This window comes from Mauremys reevesii, unplaced genomic scaffold, assembly GCF_016161935.1.
Source record: "Mauremys reevesii isolate NIE-2019 unplaced genomic scaffold, ASM1616193v1 Contig12, whole genome shotgun sequence".
In the NCBI taxonomy this organism is placed as follows: domain Eukaryota; kingdom Metazoa; phylum Chordata; order Testudines; family Geoemydidae; genus Mauremys; species Mauremys reevesii.
In genome coordinates, this window is record NW_024100738.1 from 937,308 (window position 1) to 957,227 (window position 19,920).

Consider the following 19,920-nt stretch of genomic DNA (forward strand, 5'->3'; position numbering starts at 1 on the left):
ATAACTTGCAATGCTGTCAACAACAGTGCCATGCAAACATCTGTTCTCACTTTCAGGTGACATTGTAATCAAAGTGGGCAGTATTGTCTCCTGAACATGTAAACAATCTTGTGTGTCTGAGTGATTGGCTGAACAAGAAATAGGACTGAGTGGACTTGTAGGCTCTAAAATTCACATTGTTTTATTTTTGAATGCAGTTTTTTTGTGCATAAGTCTATATTTGTAAGTTCCATCTTCATGATAAAGAGATTGCACTACAGTACTTGTATTAGGTGAGGGGTCGGCAACCTACAGCACGCGTGCCACCTTTGGCACGCGAGCCGATGTTGCCTAGCAAGTGGCTGCCAGCCAGGGTCCCGGCTGCCAGGGCCGGCTCCAGACCCCAGCGCTGGCGCGCGTGGGGCGGCATTTTCCCTGGAGGGCAGTAGGTGGATCCGGCGGACCTTCCACAGTCATGCCTGCGGGAGGTCCGCTGTTCTCAGGGCTCCGGTGCACCTCCCGCAGGCATGACTGCTTGGGGCGGCCAAATTCCTAGAGCCGCCGCTGCCGGCTGCCGGCCCTGCTCAGCGCGCGCGGCCGGCTGAGTGAAGCGGGGCCGGTGGCCGGGACCCCAGACTGGTGGCAGGCGAGCCCCCTGGCTCCTCCCTCACCGCGCTCAGGTTCTGCGGCTCCCGGGAGCGTGAGCCTCTGGGTCACGGGGCCCTGAGCCTGATGCAGGAGGGGCGGTGGCAGCTCACACTCCCGGGAGCTGCAGAGCCGGAGTGCGGCAAGGGAGAAGCTGGGGGGTGCATGAGGCCCGCTGCCTGCATGTATCCACTGCAGGAGCCGGCACCAGGCCGCAGCCTGAGGGGGCACCGGGCCGGAGCCTGGGCAGGCAGGCCCCCTGGCTCCCCACTCACCACGCTCAGGTTCTGCAGCTCCCAGAAGTGTGAACCTCCGCCGCTGCCCATCCCGCAGCTCCCTCGCTCACTGCCTCAGCACTCTGCGGGGAAGGGGCTGTGTGCACAGCAGCCCGGCACCATGTTTTGCATCCCTGTGGAGCCAGCGTCTGACCGGCCTGGGCATGGTGAGGGGAATCCCCGGGGGGGGGCTGTCAGGGGGCAGGGGGAGGGTTGGATAGGTCAGGAGTTCTGGTTGGGGGTGTGTCTGGGGAGGGGAGTGGTTGGATGGGGCGTGGGAGTCCCGGGGGTCTGTCTGGGGGCGGGGGTGTGGCTAAGGGTTGGGGCAGCCAGGGGACAGGTAGGGGGTAGTGTGACGGAGCGATTCTGGCGGGACCCAACTGAGAGTGCCAAATCAGGACCAATTGCTTAAACAGGGCAGTCACAGCCCTAGGCTGGGGTTTTTCCACCTCTAAGGCAAACCAAACCAGCCAGACAAAAAGGACTTTGGTCTCACCCCACTGGCTAACCACAAGTCACACAAGCAATTTCCTTAGACACTCCAGTCTCCCAGTATCACCACCAGTGCACTCGTCCTGGGGATGAATGGTTATGAAAACCAACACCCCAATAAAAGAAAAAGGTTCTCTCAATCCCAAAGGACCAAGCCCCAGCCCCAGGTCAATATACACATTAGATCTTACCCACAAATCACGCTGTTGCCAATCCTTTAGAATCTAAAATCTAAAGGTTTATTTACAAAGGGAAAAAGGTAGAGAAGAGAGGTAGAATTGGTTAAATGGAATCAATTACATACAGTAATGGCAAAGTTCTTAGTTCAGGCTTGCAGCAGTGCTGGAGTAAACTGCAGGTTCAATTTAAGTCTCTGGAATACATCCCCCGCTGGGATGGGTCAGTCAGTCCCTTGAGTAGAGCTTCAGTTTGTAGCAAAATCCCTCCAGAGGTCAGAAGCAGGATTGAAGACAAGATGGAGATGATGCATCAGCCTTATATAGACTTTTCCAGGTGTAAGAATCCCTTTGTCCTCACGGTGGAAACTTACAGCCAAAATGGAGTTTGCAGTCACATGGACAAGTTTCTGCATACTTTGCTGAGTCACAAGGCGTGTCTGCCTTCTCTCCATGGGTCAATTGTGTAGCTGATGGCCCTTAATGGGTCATCAAGCCAGCTATGCAGGGCTGACATCAGCTTGTCTGGGACACTTCCCAGAGGCAGAGCATAATACCAAATAACAGACAGTACAGAGCCAATACTTATAACTTCAACTACAAAATGATACACAGACATACAGACAGCATAATCATAACCAGCAACCCAGAACCTGGTCTTAGACACCTTATATGACCCCCTTTACTTAGGATTTGGTGCCACCACAGGACCTTGGTTGCAACCCATGTTCTATATGGTTCCCATTTATATCAATAACGTCACACCCCCAACGCAAAATTGATGCAGGAAGGGATGACAAAACATCGCTGACTGCATCCCAAGAGCCCCCTTTCCTTGGGTCTGTTTCACTACAGCTAGTGTTGGGCTAGAGGCCGTACCAGTGTATAACCGAAATGGTTTATCAAAGTCATGTTCAATAACATGAATGAATCTCTTTACAAACTCAAGGTATAACTTGATTAGCTTTTGCAGCATGGTTCCTGTATGTTTCATGTGATCTTGCCAAGAGCTAAAGAAAACAGCTACTTTATCCATACCAGCTTTGGCCAATGTTTGGAACCCAATTAACATTAAACCAATGTAGATATTGATGTTGTTCATAGTACAGGACTTTTGGCATTTAGCCATGAAAGCAATATGGTAGTGTGCCTCAGTTTCCCCTTTCATACAGCACATCAGGTCTGGAATGTATTTTCCCCTGTGAAAAATTCCAATACTGTTTCCAGGCATTAACTGTGAAACATCAGTATAGCAAGGCCCTTTAACATAAAGTGTGTTTTCATGTATTCTTTCCAACATGTTCAAGGGATTTTCCAAAAGATTAGGCACATTGTACATTGTTACAGTTCTTGGCAATAGCAACACATTAGTTACAAAAATTAGCATTAACATTAACAACACATTCATTGCAAGGGTCCATTTACAATCATGTTTGTCATGCCCCACCCTTGGCTCAATACCATTGGAGTTTGGGTATTTTAGGGTTAACCTGTGGCTTCCCTTTGCAAAATTCAGTCCTCTCTTTCCTTCTTGTCCTTCAGGATTAAACCCGGAATTCTCTTGCTTAACAGAATTCACTGGCTGATGGGGTGGGCCCTCTGTGCTAACATGCTACCTTGAACGTTCCCAGGAAGGCTCCTCAGAAGTGGATTGGAGTCTCCCAAGGTCCACTGTCAGTTAAGTGTTTCTTGATCTGGCACTTACTCAGAAGAGTCCTTTCTCAAGAAGCTGACCAAATGCTTCACTGATGCTACTTAAAATCAAACACATTGAGAAACAAGCAGATAGCCACTATTCATAACTTCAAATACAAAAACGATACACACATACAGACAGCATAACCATAACCAGCAAATTACAACCTTTTCATAGACACCTTACTTGACCTTCTTTGTATAATATTTGGTGCAGCTCTAGGACGTTGGTTGCAACAATGATCTATACAGTCACAGTTCATTTCAGTAACATCACAATGGGCAAATCGGTAAGGCCTAAATTTTAAACAATGGCCTAATTCTGTATGTCTTGAAACACCTCTTCAAAATTCGGGACTCCAGGGCACGTGTTCCAGCTGCATCCACAGCAGGAACTGGAGTCAGTGGGCGCTGCGGGTGCCCAGCCCCTTGGAGAACCAGCCCCTCAGCACTTAGGTCAGTACCCAAATTAGGACCCTAAATCAAAAGAGATTCTTGACATTTGGATCCAGCCCCTCAGTGTGCTCTGGCTCCTGTGCCGGCTAGAACGGCTGTTTGTGCCTCCTCCCCAGCAGCTGCAGGCACAGGGAGCACCCCTGGGAGGGGCGGGAGGGAGTGGGGTTGAGGCAGGGACAGGCTGGAGGAGGGAGGGGTGGAAAGGACTAGAGGGGTGTGGCCAGGGTGAAGCTGCATCTCTTATATCCTGCACCCTGGCAAAGCACCTTAGGACCATTAAAGCTGCGATGCGGCTCTGGCTGGAGCTCAGGACTTGCCTGGCTGCTGCTAAGGTCTGCACTGGCCCTTGCAGTCACTGAATAGGGGCCTACTGAACCACCCCTCTCTCTGCCTCAGTTTCCCCATCTCTACAATGCCTGTGTGTCTCTTCGCATTACAGTCTATGGAGGACGAGGGCCTCATGGTGCTGAGCTCTGAGCAGACGCTGAGCAAGTAGCCCCAGAAAGCGAATGAGTCAGTGTCCTGACCCTGAAAAGTCTCAATTTACTGAGAAAGGGGCAGAGCACAAAAATGCCACCCCAGCTGTCTGACTGAATGTCTCTATGTAACCAGCTGCACACGGTACATCCCCAGGGCCCGGGCAGAGAAATGACAGATACGATATGCACCATTCCAGTCTTTTTCCTTCCTGTAACCCTGAACCAAAGCACTGAATCTGCTCTGCTCTGCAATGCTGAGTGAAGATCCAGGTACCTGAGACAGCCGCAGGGGAAAGGTGTTTGAACGATGCCTGCAAATCTCAAGCCCCACGGAGACCAGCAAAGGATCAGCACTTCCCTCCGCTGAGCTGCAATGTCTATTAACCACGTTGTTAAAGTGCTGCAACGCTGGACCCGGGTAACTAGCTGCATCAGCAGCAGCATCTCTGCCCAGCACGGCTCCCCCACCACAGCTGAATTCCCTCTCCTTGTCCCCAATGGCGGCTTCCCAGACTGCCCCAGGCCTCCTCAGTCTGTCCCCACATCCCCTCCTGCAGCCGCAATGGGCAAGTGGCCTGAGAGGTCTCTGTTTATCCCACACCAGGTACCCTGCAGCCCCTAGTGCGAGCTCCCTGCACACCCGCTGCCCTCGGCCATTGGGCCCCAACCCTCACCTGGGGGACAGGAGCTTGGTCTCCCCGCAGTCCCTGGTCTCTCTGCCTGGACTGACAAACAGGGAGAAAATGGGGGCAGGCCTTGCTGGGAGTGGTTGTGTTACAGGGGCACCTGCCCCACTAGGGCCCAGGCTGAGATCCCAGCACATTCCACAGGCCCCTGAGTTGCCATCAGATGGACTTTCAGCCTCGGTCCGTGTGGTGGTGGGGGAGGCTCTGGGTTACTGCCCTGGGGGAGCTGCTGGGGGAAGGAGGAGATTTACCTGCTCACAGACAATTTTAACAGTTCTAAAGCTTCAACATTTATGAATCTCAGTGTCCAGTGTCATTAAATAGTTCTGGTTTGGCCCAAATATTGTCTGATCCCCCCATAATTTCCCACAACCATGAACATTTTAATTGGAATGAAATGCTTAAAACCCAGATTGTTGTGCAGCTGGGAAAGTTTAAATCAATAAATATAAAAGTTGCTTAAAATAAACATAATCTGTCAAAATTATATATTATAACAAAATTCTGCCCAGCCTGCCTATCACTCCTGACACACAGCTCCTGCTCCTGCAGGCTCATCCTCACAGAGGGATGCTTCAGTGACCTTCCACACACTCACAAGGGCTGATTGCAGGACCGGATCCCTAGTGGTACCTTTTTTCAGTAAAGCCTCCAGGGGTGAAATTGGCTGGGTCCTTCCTGCTCTGCAAACAGCCTGAGTCATTTTCAGGCAAGGAAACACCCCCTTGCTGCTGCAGGCGGGGCATAGTGTGAATTCAGGAAATTGAAACTAACCCTGATCCACTATCCAGAGGGAGCCATGGCTGCAGAGAACCCCGTGGAAAGTCTCCAGGAGGAAGCGACATGTCCCGTCTGTCTGGAGTATTTCACAGAACCGGTCAGTGTGGAGTGTGGGCACAATTTCTGCCGAGCCTGCATCAGCCAGTGCTGGGAGGGATCCGATACAGCTGCCTCCTGCCCTCAGTGCAGAGAAACTGTGCAACAGAGAAACCTCAGGCCCAACAGGCAGCTGGCAAATGTCGTAGAGCTCGTCAAGCAGTTGAGTTTACAGGCAGCAAAGGGAGCAGGAGGGGACGGGGTGTGTGGGGAACACCAGGAGGCTCTGAAACTGTTCTGTGAAGAGGATCAAACCCCCATCTGTGTGATCTGCAGAGAGTCCCGGGCTCACCGGGCTCACACGGTGGTTCCCATCCAGGAGGCTGCCCAGGAGTACAAGGTAGGGAATTGCTGTCAGATTTAATGCGTTAACTTTGGGGCTTTAATTACAGGCTAATTTCACTGAAAGTTACCTGGCACATATGTTACTCATCCTTCAGCTCTGTAAAGTCTTCATTGTGTGGGGAGATGCTATAACAAAATTAATGGTATGGCAGTGTGGCAACAGAGGCAAAATATCAAATCTTGAAAACAGGATCTACCCCCCCACCCAGAAGCACTGCTCACTCCATATGCCCCTCTCTCCATTGCTCTCCCCCACCCTCACTCACGTTCACCAGTCTATGGCAGGAGGTTGGGATTCAGGTGGGGGTGCGGGCTCTGGGCTGGGGCCGAGGGGTTTGCAGTCTGGGAGGGGGCTCTGAGCTGAGCCTGGTGCAGGGGATTGGGGTGCAGGAGGGGGCTACAGGCTGGGGCAGAGTGTTGGGGTGCAGGTGTGGGCACATGGTGCTGGCTCTGGGAGGAGGGTCAGGGTTGAGTAGGGGGTTGGAGTGCAGGAGGGGATATGGGAAGCTGGCTTCAGCTGGGCAGCACTGACTTACCTCATGTGGCTCCCGGTCAGTAGTGCAGCGGGGCTAACGCAGGCTCCCTGCCTGTCCCAACCCTGCACCACTCCTGGAAGGGGCCAATGTGCCCCTGTGGCCCCTGGAGGGGAGCATGTGGCTACACACGCTGCCCCTCTCTGCGGGAACCACTCCCGCAGCTCCGATTGGCCACAGTTCCCCATTTCCAGCCAATGGGAGCTGCGGGGGCGGTGCTTGCAGGCAGGAGCCCCGTGAAGAGAACCCTGCCCTCACCCCAGGCTGCAGGGGCAACTGGCCCCTTCTGGGAGTGCCGCACAGCTGCCAGAGTTTGCGATCGACTGGGAGAATCTCCATGATCAACTAGTTGATCGCTATCGACTGCTAGGTTGCCACTGGTCTAGCGAGACAAAAGGTGGGAAGGAAAACTGAGGCACAAAGCGGGGCAGCGAGTTGCACATAGTCACCCAGCATGTCAGTGACAGAGCTTAGCATAGAACCCAAATCTCCCCAGACCCAGTCGAAGGCCCAAACCACTTTGCCATGCTGCCATCTTAGCATCAGCTCCACCCAGTGATGTAGTGTCTCCGTTAGGAGGGAGAGACGCCTTGATAAAGGTCCCAGGCCCTGCAGGGAGAGGAGGATTCTCACTGGGATTCTGAACTCCTGTGTTGCTCCATGAGGGGTTAAACTCAGATGCTGCCGGCCTGCACTAGAGGAGATCACTGGGCTAAACGCTGTGTGGGACCCCGAGCACCTTCAGTCCGCACACAAAAGGGCTCCAGACAGCTCAGGTCCATGCCAAGTACCACTGGGATTACACTGGGTTGTAGCAAAACCAACCCCAGGCTGGAGCTGACCGGTGCCAGTCTGACCTGCTCTGTTGTGTACGTGGGTAAGGACCAGCCAGAGTGGTTCCATTAGTCCCACCAGGCAGCCTTTTGAAATCTCCCAAAATGCACTGCTTCCGGGATCTTTACCAGGGAATGGGACCATGAGGTACCTGCCCAGGGGCCATTGCCATGGAGAGGGGTTAGGACAGCACTGGGGCAACCCTCAACCCGTTCTTTATACAAATCTGCATCATGTCTAATTAGGGAGGTCACTGAGGCATCCCCAGAACATTGGCTATACCCACGCCTGCCTGCATGGGCCTGTCCTCACCAGTATCAGTCACCCTGTGTGGACCCCACCACCGTTCTTTCCAGCGTGCCACCCGCCTGCATCGTTCTACATGAAGGTGCCACCCCCAGCCACGCCCCCACCCTCACGGGTGTCCTGCATCGTCAGTCTCCTCCTCTCCCTTTTGCACCAGACAAAGCCACGTCCAGTGCTGGGACCCTGCCGGACAGAGATAGTGCTGCACAAAACTGGACTGTACAGCTTCAAACCAGACAAATGGCCTCCTGACATCTCACGAGTTTTGCCCTGGTGCTTAGACCAGCTCTGCCCAACCAGTGCAGCCCCAGGGCTTCAGGGCTGAAATCCCAGCCCATATTTAAATCCTGGTAGCTTCTGAGATTTGTATCACTTTGTTTGTTAAACCTTCAGAAAACAGGTTTATTGATTCACCCCCATGTGACTCCAGTGCCGTTATGCTCTGTACCATTAATTAATTCACAAATACCAGTAAAGTTTGGGTATAATTGAGATCTTTTGCCAATTACTAAAAACACTGAACCAGAATTGGTAACGAGTCTGAATGTGACACTCTCCTAGTTTCCATTAATGAGGTTTCATCTCCTTGGTGGTCCTGATGTCGCAAAGCGATTAGAACCATAGTCATCTTGGGTTTCGGGTGGAAAAACACCCACTTCCAAGCACCTCTCAACTATCCAGATGAAACCTCCCAAATCATTTCTGTTTCTTCAGGAAAGAGTCCAGTCCCACTTGAAAACTCTGAGGGAAGAGAGAGAAAAGCTACTGGGATTGAAAGCGACTGGAGAGAGGAATTGCCGGGAATATCTGGTAGGTGCCTGTTGTTCTGAACCAGCTGTGGGACTGGCCACTGGGAGGTCTGTTTGGAGGCAGACTCCTGTGTGGCCTACGTGAACATGGGCTTGTGTGTGTTTCTCCATGATCATGGATTGCTGGGTTTGATTCATGTGTAGACAAGCCCTAAGCTTTCATTTCAGTTGATGAGTAGCCCTTGTGGCTTGCCTGAATTCACACAAATGTCCCCGTGAAGTGCTTGTCCACTGGACCCTGGGCTCCATCCATGAGCCTGACCAGCCCTTGCCCTATTTCATACAGAAACAAACACAAACCGAGAGGCAGAAGATTGTGTCTGAATTTCAGCAACTGCAGCAGTTCCTGAAGGAACAAGAGCGACTCCTGCTGGCCCAGCTGGAGAAGCTGGACAAGGAGATAGTGAGGATCCAGAATGAAAATGTCAGTAAACTCTCCGAGCAGATTTCCCGTCTGAGTGAGCTGATCAATGAGATGGAAGGGAAGTGTCAGAAGCCAGCGAGTGAATTCCTACAGGTGAGACTGAATGAGAAACATAGGTGGGTGCTCCAGGACAGCCAGCTTTTCCCCTCAGTGCTACCCACTGTCAGCCCTGCCGATCAACTCCTCCCCCTTCTTCCAGCACCCTCTGCCTGCTGCAATCAGCTGTTCCACTGTGTGCAGGAGATGCTCGGAGGGAGGGGGAGGAGCGGGGAGGGAGTGTGCTCATGTTAGGATTCCCTCCCCACTTTGAACTCTGGGGGACTGTAGCGGAGTGGCTATCCGCTCCCGCCTGGTGGGGCTTTAAAACAGCCCTGGGAAGGGGCTTTTGGCTGAGCTGACTATGGAAGTGGCTGCAGCTGGAGGCCACGCCCCAAACTGAACAGAGATTATAAGAAGGCAGGGAAGCCAGGAGCAGACAGTCTCTCTCTGCTTCAGAGGGATGGGCCTGGCTGCTTAGAAGCTGAGAAGGGACCTAGGGTGAAGCAGGGCTGGGAACAGGCTGAGGAGCTAGGGAAGCTCCAGCCTGGAAAGCCCCAGGCTGCGGCCTAGCAAAGGGCCAAAGGTACTGGGAGTTGCAGAGGGCAGCCCAGGGGTAGGACAAAGCAGCAGGTCCAAACCCCTTTGCCTGTGATGAGTGGGCTGATACTGCAGTCTGCCCCAGGGTGTGGGGCTAGACCATGACTGTCAGTGGCCACTACTGAGGCAAAGTGGGGATAGTAGGGTGGGGGTTCCCCTGGGAGGGGGAGACCCAATTATAGTTAAAGGGGCACGGGGTCCTGGGAGGGACACAGGGCCAATAGGAAAAAGGGGGATCACCGGCCTGCAGAGGGCGCTCCGGGCTGAAAAAGAGCCAATTCCCCGGGAAAACCAGCAGGAGGCGCCGCGGCGGTGAGTAGCCCGTTTACATGTGGTGGAGAATGCGGGCACTAGCGGTCCGCCCCTGATACAAAGGGCCAGGGCAAGGACTGTGGGACAGTTGCCCTGACATAGAGACTTGAAAAGAAGGTGGAAAAACTGAGGCAGGGGAAGATGGATCCCTGTTACACCGGGGTCTTCTTGGCGGAGACTCCAGGTGTTGTCCCAGGGTGGGGTTTTGAGGCAGCACCCCAGAGGAAGGGGGCTGGAGACCCACAGGGACTGCAGGAGGTGCAATGGCCCCTCCAAAGACAGATGGCCCTGCTGGTGGAGGAACAGCGGGCCTTGAGGAAGCTCCTACGACAGATAGTAGGGAGGAATCGAAAAGAGCTGAGGGGGAAACCCCGCTCTAGGGCCAGGAGGCCCAGGGAGGAACAAAGGACTTGTTTTGTCTGTGCCGGGAGTGGGCACATAAAACGAGACTGTCCCTATGGGGCTGGGGGCAGGGTGCCTCACCCCAGATTGGGACGGTGCCAAATCCCTTGGGCAGTCCGCCGGGTAAGGAAACCCAGGCAGCTGCCTGTATGTTGGACTTGTGGACGGATGGGCCACTTTTGGAGGGACTGTCCAGGCCCAGAGAACATGGTGTCGAGCAGCCCAGGGAAGGCTAGGCCCATGAAGGGTCAGAGAAGGCCCAAAGCAGTGAAGAGGCCAGGAACCTGCTGGGGCTGTCAGAAGCCAGGCCACATTAAGAGGCACTGCCCCCTCAAGAAAGTTGAGGATTGGCCAAGGGAGGTGCCTGGAGGTCCAGAAGGGGCCCTGTTGAATCTCGAGAAGGTGACACCCGCGGAGGTGGTAATCGTGGGGACCCCGCAGGAGGCTGGGACCCAAACCATCATCCCGCCTGTCTTAGATGGGGAGACCCAGACGGAGTGGGCCCAGCAAGAGGCTGGGGCCCAGAAGCAAGGTGTCCAGGGGACAAGATGGACACAGGTGGTGCTGGGACAGGCCACCAAGGGAACCCAGACCCTGAGGGAAGAGGGCCTGGGGGACTCAAATCTACGGGCACGGCTCGAAGCTGCAGAGCGGGCCCTCCGCCGTCGAAGCGAGTGGCGTGGAGCTCGCTAAGGAATATGCGGCTGTTGTGGACGAGGAGGTCCGCCTGAGGAAGCTGCTGCAGGACTCGGAGAAGAAGCGAGTGGCACTGGAGGCACATGGGCGCCTGAGCCAGGCCAAGAAACCTCCCTATCCCCAAGGGTGGGGGTTTTAAGGGGGGAGGTGTGTAGCGGAGTGGCTATCTGCTCCCGCCTGGTGGGGCTTTAAAACAGCCCTGGGAAGGGGCTTTTGGCTGAGCTGACTAGGGAAGTGGCTGCAGCTGGAGGCCACGCCCCAAACTGAACAGGGATTATAAGAAGGCAGGGAAGCCAGGAGCAGACAGTCTCTCTCTGCTTCAGAGAGGGATGGGCCTGGCTGCTTAGAAGGGACCTAGGGTGAAGCAGGGCTGGGAACAGGCTGAGGAGCTAGGGAAGCTCCAGCCTGGAAAGCCCCAGGCTGTGGCCTAGCAAAGGGCCTATAGGTACTGTGGGTTGCAGAGGGTAGCCCAGGGGTAGGACAAAGCAGCAGGTCCAAACCCCTTTGCCTGTGATGAGTGGGCTGATACTGCAGTCTGCCCCAGGGTGTGGGGCTAGACCATGACTGTCAGTGGCCACTACTGAGGCAAAGTGGGGATAGTAGGGTGGGGGTTCCCCTGGGAGGGGGAGACCCAATTATAGTTAAAGGGGCACCGGGTCCTGGGAGGGACACGGGGCCAATAGGAAAAAGGGGGATCACCGGCCTGCAGAGGGCGCTCCGGGCTGAAAAAGAGCCAATTCCCCGGGAAAACCAGCAGGAGGCGCCGCGGCGATGAGTAGCCCGTTTACAGGGACAGATGTGGGGACCCACATGAAAGACACTCTAATCTTATATTCCATCAACTTAGGTTAAAAACTTCCGCAAGGCACAAATTCCTTTGCTTGTTCTTGCTGCCACCATCTCAGCTCTCCATGAAATTTAAGAGCTGAGATTTAAACAAAAATTCAGAGATGGGGCACTTGGAACCCTATTCCCCCAAAATATCCCCCCAAGCGCCTTCACCCCCTTTCCTGGGGAGGCTTGAGAATAATATACCAACCAGTTGCCTTTAATGTAAGTACAGACCAGACCCTTATCTTTAGGACACTAAAATCAATCAGGTTCTTTAAAGAAGAACTTTATTATAAAGAAAAAAGTACAAGAATCACACCTGCAAAATCAGGATGGAAGGTAACTTTACAAGGTAATAAAAAGATTTAAAACACAGAGGACTCCTCTCTGGACTCAGCTTCACAGTTACAAAAACAGGAATAAAACTACCTCTTAGCATAGGGAAAATTCACAAGCTAAAACAAAAAAATAACCTAACGCATTTCCTTGCCTTAGTTAGAATTTTTGTAATCTTAGATGGATCATTTCAGGTAGGTTTTCAGGAGCTGTTGTACCTGCTTGGTCTATCTCTCTATCAGGAGAGGGAACAAACAAACAGACCCCAAACAAAACCTCTCCCAACCCACCAGATTTCAAAGTAGCTTCTTTCCTTATCAGTCCTTCTGGTCAGGAGCCAACCAGGTTATCTGAGCTTCTTAACCCCTTAGAGGTAAAGCGATTCAGTACAGCTGCAAGGAGGTATTTTATGTTACTCTTTCCTTAATATTTATGGCAGCTCACAAGAGGAGGCGAGGAAGAGACAGGGTGGGGGTTGAGTGGGAGTAGGAAGAGTTGGGTTGGGGTGTGGCATTGGGGAAAGGTTTGGGGTGGGGAATGGGGTTGAGCACCCCCAGGGACAATTGGAAACCGTCACTCATCATTAGAAACATGCCAGACCCCCACAGAGGGAGGAGCGAGCTGCTGAATCATAAGCACTGGAGTCCAGCAGTTGGAGATCTCAGTGTAACTCGGCATGTGCATTGCTGACATCTGAGTGAATATTATTCTTAGCAGAGTCACTGAGATATGAAAGATGGAAAAGCCCCATTAGCTCAGGAATCAATGGCCCAGGGGCCAGGGCAGGGTCTCTTCCCCCATACTTCCTAAATCCCTTCCCTGGGATCCCCTGTGTGTGTGTGTGTCAGAGGGGACTGAAATTCTTTTGTCTCTCTCTCCTCTAGGATGTCAGAACCACCTTGAGCAGGTATGTGGCTCCCTCGCACTCCACAATGCTGGGAAAGAGCTTGATGATGAGGGTAGCACCGCATCTCCTGGGGCTCTACAGCAAAATGTGTGGGGAGATCACATGTTGGATACAAATCTCTCTGATCAACTCCATCCTGGGGTGCTAACTCTTGTACAGAAGACTCTGGAATTCTCCAGTCAGTGGGAATGACTGACCTCAAATATTTTGTAGAGATGTCACATCCCTGGGGGACTTACTGCCTCAGGATTGTGGGGATGGAATATGGGCCTGTCACTGCTGGGTCCTGGTCACTATTCAGCCCAGGGCAGTAGTTTTCAACAGCCTTTCCCTATCTCAGTGCTGTTTGGAGACCTGTGAGAAATGAGCTGATGAAGGGGTAGTTGGTGTCTCAGACTAGTTCCTAGAGGCAGATTTCTACAGCACTTCACCTGGGAACCTCCTGTCCCTCAGAGCATGGAGGCCAAGGAGCGAATTGGCCAAGGAGACTCAATTCCCCTTTTGTCCCCAGAGCTGATCTCTCCAGACCAGAGTTGAAGAATATTAATGACCTCTGAAGGAAAGGTTGCTTGGCCCTGGGTTGTGTTGCTTCTGCTCTGAGGCTGGGCGAAGTTGAGGAATTCTAACTCCAGGCCCATTAGAGCAGCAACTCACTAGCCAGAACTTATAATGAGTCACACAGTAAAATATAATCACATGAAATTGTTTCCCTCCAGGTGTGAGAAGGGGAAGTTCCAGCAGCCAGAAGAGATTTCTCCTGAACTGGAAGAGCGAGTCAGTGGTTTCCCCCAGAAAACGATTGTGCTAATGGAGATTCTGGGGAAGTTCAAAGGTACCTAGAAGGGATCTAGGAATGGAAATTGGGATAAGCTGCTGAGAAGAGAATGGTGCTGATCAATTGGTTCACACTTAGATGATGCTGTTAAATTAAGAAATGACTCAAAGACTTTAAGGCCAGAAGGGACCATCATGATCATCCAGTCTGACCAACTGCACACTGCAGGCCACAGAATCTCACCCACCCACTCCTGCAATTGACCCCTAACCTCTGGCCAAGTTACTGAAGTCCTTGAATCATGATTTTAAAACTTCAAGTGTAACTGGTTGAGCACTCAGCAGTGCAGCGTCTCCTGCTGGTCAGTCAGGGAATTAGCTTTCCCGCTCCAGAGCACCAACTGCTGGCCAGTGTCTCTCCTGCCTCAGGCCCCCCCATGTTCCTCCTGGACCCCAGTGCCCCTTACCTTGGGGTTCTGCCCACAGCAGTACCCCCAAACTCTGGGTCTCCTCTCCCAGGGAGCATCCCAACCCTCTATACCCACCTTGCCTCAGTGGTTACTGCCAGTCATCTAGCCCCCTTTCTCTGGGGCAGCCTGCAGTCCGCAATGTCCACTCATCATTAGCAAAGGGGTTGCACCTACTGCCTTTCTAGCCCTAGTACCATCCCTGGCCCTTAACAAGGCCTCAGCCTGGGGACTTGCCAGGCCAGAGCTCCCCAGCTCTGCCTGCCCCACCCCCAGCCCTGCTCTGTGTAAGGTACCTTGTGCTCTGCTCCCAGGCAGCCCTGCAGTGAGACTCTTGCCTGCCTAGCTCCCAGCCCTTTGGTCAGGGCCAGTTGTGACCTATTTGGGTGTGGCCCCCGCTGTGGCTGCCTCCCCAGTCAGCCGACCTCAGCTGCTTTTCACCTTTTACCTCCTTTTATCCCAGGAGGGGGGTAACTGCCCCACTACACAAATGACAGAGAATCCACCATTGACTCTAGTTTCAAACTGCAACTGACTCGTGCCCCAGGCTGCAGAGGAAGGAAGGAAAAAAATCCCCAGGCTCTCTGTCAATCTGACTTGGGGGAAAATTCCTTCCGGACCCCAGATATGATGGTCAGTTGGGTACCGAGCATTTTGGCAAGACCCAACAGCCAGACACGTGGCAAAGAACTCACTACAGCTCAGAGCCCTCCCCGTCTACTGCCCCATCACCAGGCATGGGACACATTTCTCAAAGGCAGATCCAGCCCATCACTGGTCCCGTTTGCAGCTAGTTTGGGCCAAATGGGCTATAGGGAAGGAGAAAGCCCCTCCCCCATGATCAGGGATCCCTCCAGCACAGGGGCCTCTGGTGCCTCCTCCCCAGCAGCTGCAGGCACAAGGCATGTTCCTGAGAGGGCTGGGAATGGGATGGGGGTGGTGAGGGCGGGTGGAAGAGGGAGGGGGTGGACGAGGGATAGAGGGAGGTGGGCAGTGTAAAGCTGGGCCTCTGACACTCTGCACACTGGGCAAGACACACGGGGCCATTGTCACATAATTATAAAACAGTTTCAGAGTGGGGATGCTCTTATGAATATGAAAGTCTGAAATCTCACCTCTCTTCTCCTTTCTCCCCCAAGACACTCTGCCGTCTGAACTGGAGAGAAAAAGGGGAGAATCATTTGGAGCACACAGACAGGGTGAGTCTGCGGGTGAAGATTGCCTTTAAATTATGAGAAAATTCCAGAGAAAACGTCTTCGTGAGATTGTAACTAAAGTTACCAACCAAACTGACAGCGACCATGACACACACAGCCCTAAAAATAACACATTAAATGGTAAGGAGATCCAGGGGCCCATGTCTCCCCCCACAACACACACACACTTTTAAAGGTGGAATGACCAGGACACTTTTCAGCATGGGCATAGTTTGGGGGAAGAGGGCCACGTTGCCCCACCCCCGTGGACACTGCAAGCCTTGGCAGGGGTGGAGCATGGCAGGCAGTGTCTGTGCTTTGGGCAGGGCAACTGATCAGCTCCTCTCTGTGTAGTGCAGCCCCTACCCGTGGCATCAACCTCTCCCTGGTGCTGGCCTCTCTCAATGGCCCCACCCCTGCTCCTCTTTCTCTGAGGCCCTGGCCAGGCCAGAAGCCAGAACCAGGCCGCCATCCAGGGACTGCACTGGGAAGCCCTGGATCCTCCAGCTGCCCAGGGTGGTGCACCCCAGGGAGTGGGGACATGGGCTGGGGACTGCTGCCAAAGGCCCATGTCCAGGTCAGATGGAGTGTCAGGGGCTCTCCATAGCGGGCAAGTCTCCCAGCCTGGCCAGGGGGCAGGGCCTCGGTCAGGGCCACGGAGGGGGCGGGGACACAAAAAGAGTCCTGACACCACCCTTACATGGGCGCCAACTTATATGGGCTCCTGGGGCTAAAGCCGCAGGAATATTCACAGTCAGGGGCTCTGCTCCACCAATATTTGGAGCTAGGTTTCTCCCCTTTAAATATCATCCGCGGCCGGGAATTAAAAGGCTCTGGGTTGCCCGCAGCGGCGGGGAGCCCAGAGCCCTTTAAATCTCAGCCACGTCCAGGAATCAGAGGGCTCTGGGCTGCCCTGCAGTGGCGGGGAGCCCAGAGCCCTTTAAATCCCAGCCACGGCCGGGAATTAAAAGGCTCTGGGTTGCCCGCAGTGGCGGGGAGCCCAGAGCCCTTTAAATCTCAGCCGCGGCCGGGAATCAGAGGGCTCTGGGCTGTCCGCAGCCATGGGGAGCCTGGAGCCCTTTAAATCTCAGCTGCAGCCGGGAGTCAGAGGGCTCTGGGTTGCCCACAGCCACGGGGAGCCCAGAGCCCTTTAAATCTCAGCCACGGCCGGGAATTAAAAGGCTCTGGGTTGCCCTCCCCTCCCCTGCTCCTACCTGGAGGAGACGCGAAGGGGACTTCCGGCCAGGAGACGGGCATCACTCACCTTAGCAGCTGCTGGGTTCTTCCGTGAGTGTTTGACCTTATGATTTCCCCCCCTGCCCCAGCCCCCACTCCTGCCCAATGCTGGGGAAGGGGCAGCCCCATGCCATCCCCTCCCACCGTCCCCCAGTGAAGCTATGGTGAGGGGCAGCAGGCTGCACAGGGGAGGCAGGAAGCCACATGTGAAGGCAATGCCCTCTCCCCCAGCACCCACCAACCCACCCGCCACAGGAGGGATGGGAGAGGGAGGCTTCCTAGACCTGAGCAGCTGGGGCTTGGGTGAATTTTATGACATCCTGCTCCCCCGCCCCATAGCCACCACCCTGCCTACCCCACTTCTGCCCCATGCTGGGCAAGGGGCAGCCCCATCCCCCATCCACAGTGAAGTTATGGTGAGGGGCAGCAACATGGAAGGCCACCTGTGATGGCAAACACCTCCCCCCCCCCCAGTACCCATCATAGGGGAGGGGAGTGAGCTTTCTGGACCTGAGAGGGGCCCTAGGAGCATGTGCAGTGACTGTGGTGCAGAGTGAGTGTGCTGTGGGGGGTAGGGGGGGAGAGGAGGTGTCACGGAGTGTAGGGGAGTCAGGCCCTGCACCCCCGGGCTCCCTGCCGATTCACCAGGACTCTCAGCCAGCCAGTAAAGCAGAAGGTTTATTTAGACGACAGGAACACAGTCCAACACAGGTCTTGCAGGCACAGATAAACGGATCCCCCCGGTTAGGACCATCTTGGGGCCTCACAGCCCCACTCGGGGATCAGAGCCCTCTCTCCCTGCTTCCCCTCTTTCCCCAGCCAACTCCAGTCTGCCCAACCCTCTCCGGCCCCTCCTCTCTCCTCTGCTTCTTTCCCAGGCCAGGAGGTCACCTGACCCCTTTGTCTCCAACACCTTTAGCCAGCACCTTTGCAGGGAGGGGCCCGGCCATCAGTTGCTAGGCGACAGAACGTCAGGCATTTGGCTGCATAGCCTTTTGCTGCTAGATACTTAGGATCTGTACCCAGCCCCCAGTAAGACCAGTCCCACTTCGTCACAGGAGGGGTCCCTCCCCTGGAGCTTGCTGCTGCCAGTGGTGGTGATGGGGAGTCCTCTCTGGCCCTAGCCCTGGGGCAGCCTGTCTGCACCCCAAGTTCCTCATCCTCAGCCCTGCCCCACCCCAAAGCCTGCACCCCCAGCACCGAGCACGCTCCTGCACTGTGAACCCCTCATCCCCAGCCCCACCCATGAACCCTCACCTGAGGGGAAAAACGTGCAACTTAAATTTGGTGGTCAGTTTGGAGTAGCATTTTGTTTAGCACGATACTTGACTATTTTACACCCCTTTAAAGTATATAACTAGTCGTATACAGGTGTTACAAAGTGGGAATGTTCTTAATGTTTTCTCTGAATACTGTGTGGGTGCCTCAGTTTCCTCTCTGCATTTCTCAAGGATCTAGATGGTGGGATAAGGGGGTGTGATTGTTGTAGAGCCCTAGAGGGACAGTGTGAGCTGTCTGCACAGAGAATGGCTGAAACCCTGTCTCCGGGCAACTATGGCCTGGGCTGCTCTCCTGAAAGCTGCCAACTGAAGGTGTTGGAGAACAGAGAGATCGGGTGGCCTCCTAATGCCTGGAAAAGAGACAAAGGCCAGAGGAAGGAGTGTCAGTGCCTGTGCAGACTTCTGGGAAGCACATAGTGTGGAAGGGGATGCTGGGATGCTTTGGAACAACTCCATACAAAGCCAGTCAGAACTCTGGGGGAGCCTCCTCTCTCGGAGCATACTGTCTCCAGGGCAAGATGCTTACACCTTCCTGGGTCTGACCTCGGAGCATTCAGCATGCCCTTCCACATCATGCACTTTCTGCAGCGAGTCTGCCCAGGCGGGTCCTGGGAAAACCAGAGGTCCCTGCACCCCAACTCCGCAGTCAGATGTGACTCTCAGCCAGCTGGTGAAACAGAAGGTTTATTAGATGACGGGAACACAGTTTAAACAGAGCTTGTTGGTACAGAAAACAGAACCCCTCTGTCAGGTCCATCTTGGGGGGTGGGGAGCCCAGACCCAAGTTCTGGGTCTCTCCCCATTTCCCCAGCCAGCTCCAAACTGACACTCCCTCCTCTGGCCTCTGTGTCTCTTCCGGACAAGGAGGCCACCTGATCTTTGTCCCCAACACCTTCAGTTGGCATCTTGCAGGGGAAACTGAGGCACCCACACAGTATTCAGAGAAAATATTAAGAACATTCCCACTTCATCACAACAGGTGCAACAAAATATAATACTGTATATTGAAGTAGGCAAGTGCTGCTTCTGACTTTCCACTTTTAATTGATCCTTGTAATCTTGTGGCACTGACGCGTTGTAGCTTCATTTTATATCGGCTTACAGGGTGGGAGTGGGGGGGCACCACCATTTTGGGCCCCACCAAAAATTATACAAACCTGCCACCTATGCACCCTTAATGCTGAGTTCATGCCCATTCTGATGAACAGAAACACTCTTAACTGAGTCACACGCGAACAGAGCTCCCTGCCACATCCCTCTGCTTCACCCCGGTGCAGGGGGTCTCCCATCGCTCTTCTCCAACATCCTGCCTTTCCTCTGGGCAGGGCTGGGCTCTCCCATTGGAGCTGCTCCCTGCTTCCTGGATTGGGGAGATGCTCTTCCTGTGAGACTGTCAGCTCCTCCTTTCTCTCTAGGCTGGAGATGGTGCTACCCCACCCAGTGCCACCTCCTACTCTCTAGTCTTAAGTGGCTGTTCCCCATTGCTGCACCTTCCTCTCTGTTCCCTGGCCTGGGACTGGAGGCTGCATTAGGGGAGGAAGCTTCCCTCTGGGGTTTAAAGCTGGTACCTGCCACTTCTGCTCCCTCAATAAAAGCTTCTGACGCCTTCCTGGCTGTGTCTGTGCTGCTGGGAATGGGGCAACACCAGCAGCAGGATGTGGGAGCTGAAGCCTCTGTGATAAATGAGAAACTAATGAAGTGGGACCTGTTACAAAGACTGAGGAGCTGCAGTGACATCTCTGCTCAGTCTCAGGGCTGGTCTACACTGGGTGTGGGGGGTCGATCTAAGATACGCAACTTCAGCTACGTGAATAGTGTAGCTGAAGTCGAAGTATCT

At 54.0% G+C, this 19,920-nt stretch overlaps 1 protein-coding gene across 1 annotated transcript in view; it reads left to right on the forward strand.

Annotated features, from left to right (window-relative positions):
• Positions 1-5,682: 5,682 nt before the first annotated feature.
• Positions 5,683-19,920, forward strand: part of LOC120392872 (zinc finger protein RFP-like) — a 60,636-nt gene continuing 46,398 nt past the window's right edge. Inside the window, exons 1-5 of the mRNA XM_039517545.1 lie at positions 5,683-6,099; positions 8,492-8,587; positions 8,873-9,103; positions 13,108-13,130; positions 13,847-13,962. Coding sequence (XP_039373479.1) covers positions 5,683-6,099; positions 8,492-8,587; positions 8,873-9,103; positions 13,108-13,130; positions 13,847-13,962 — 883 coding nt within the window. The remainder of the gene's footprint in view (positions 6,100-8,491; positions 8,588-8,872; positions 9,104-13,107; positions 13,131-13,846; positions 13,963-19,920) is intronic.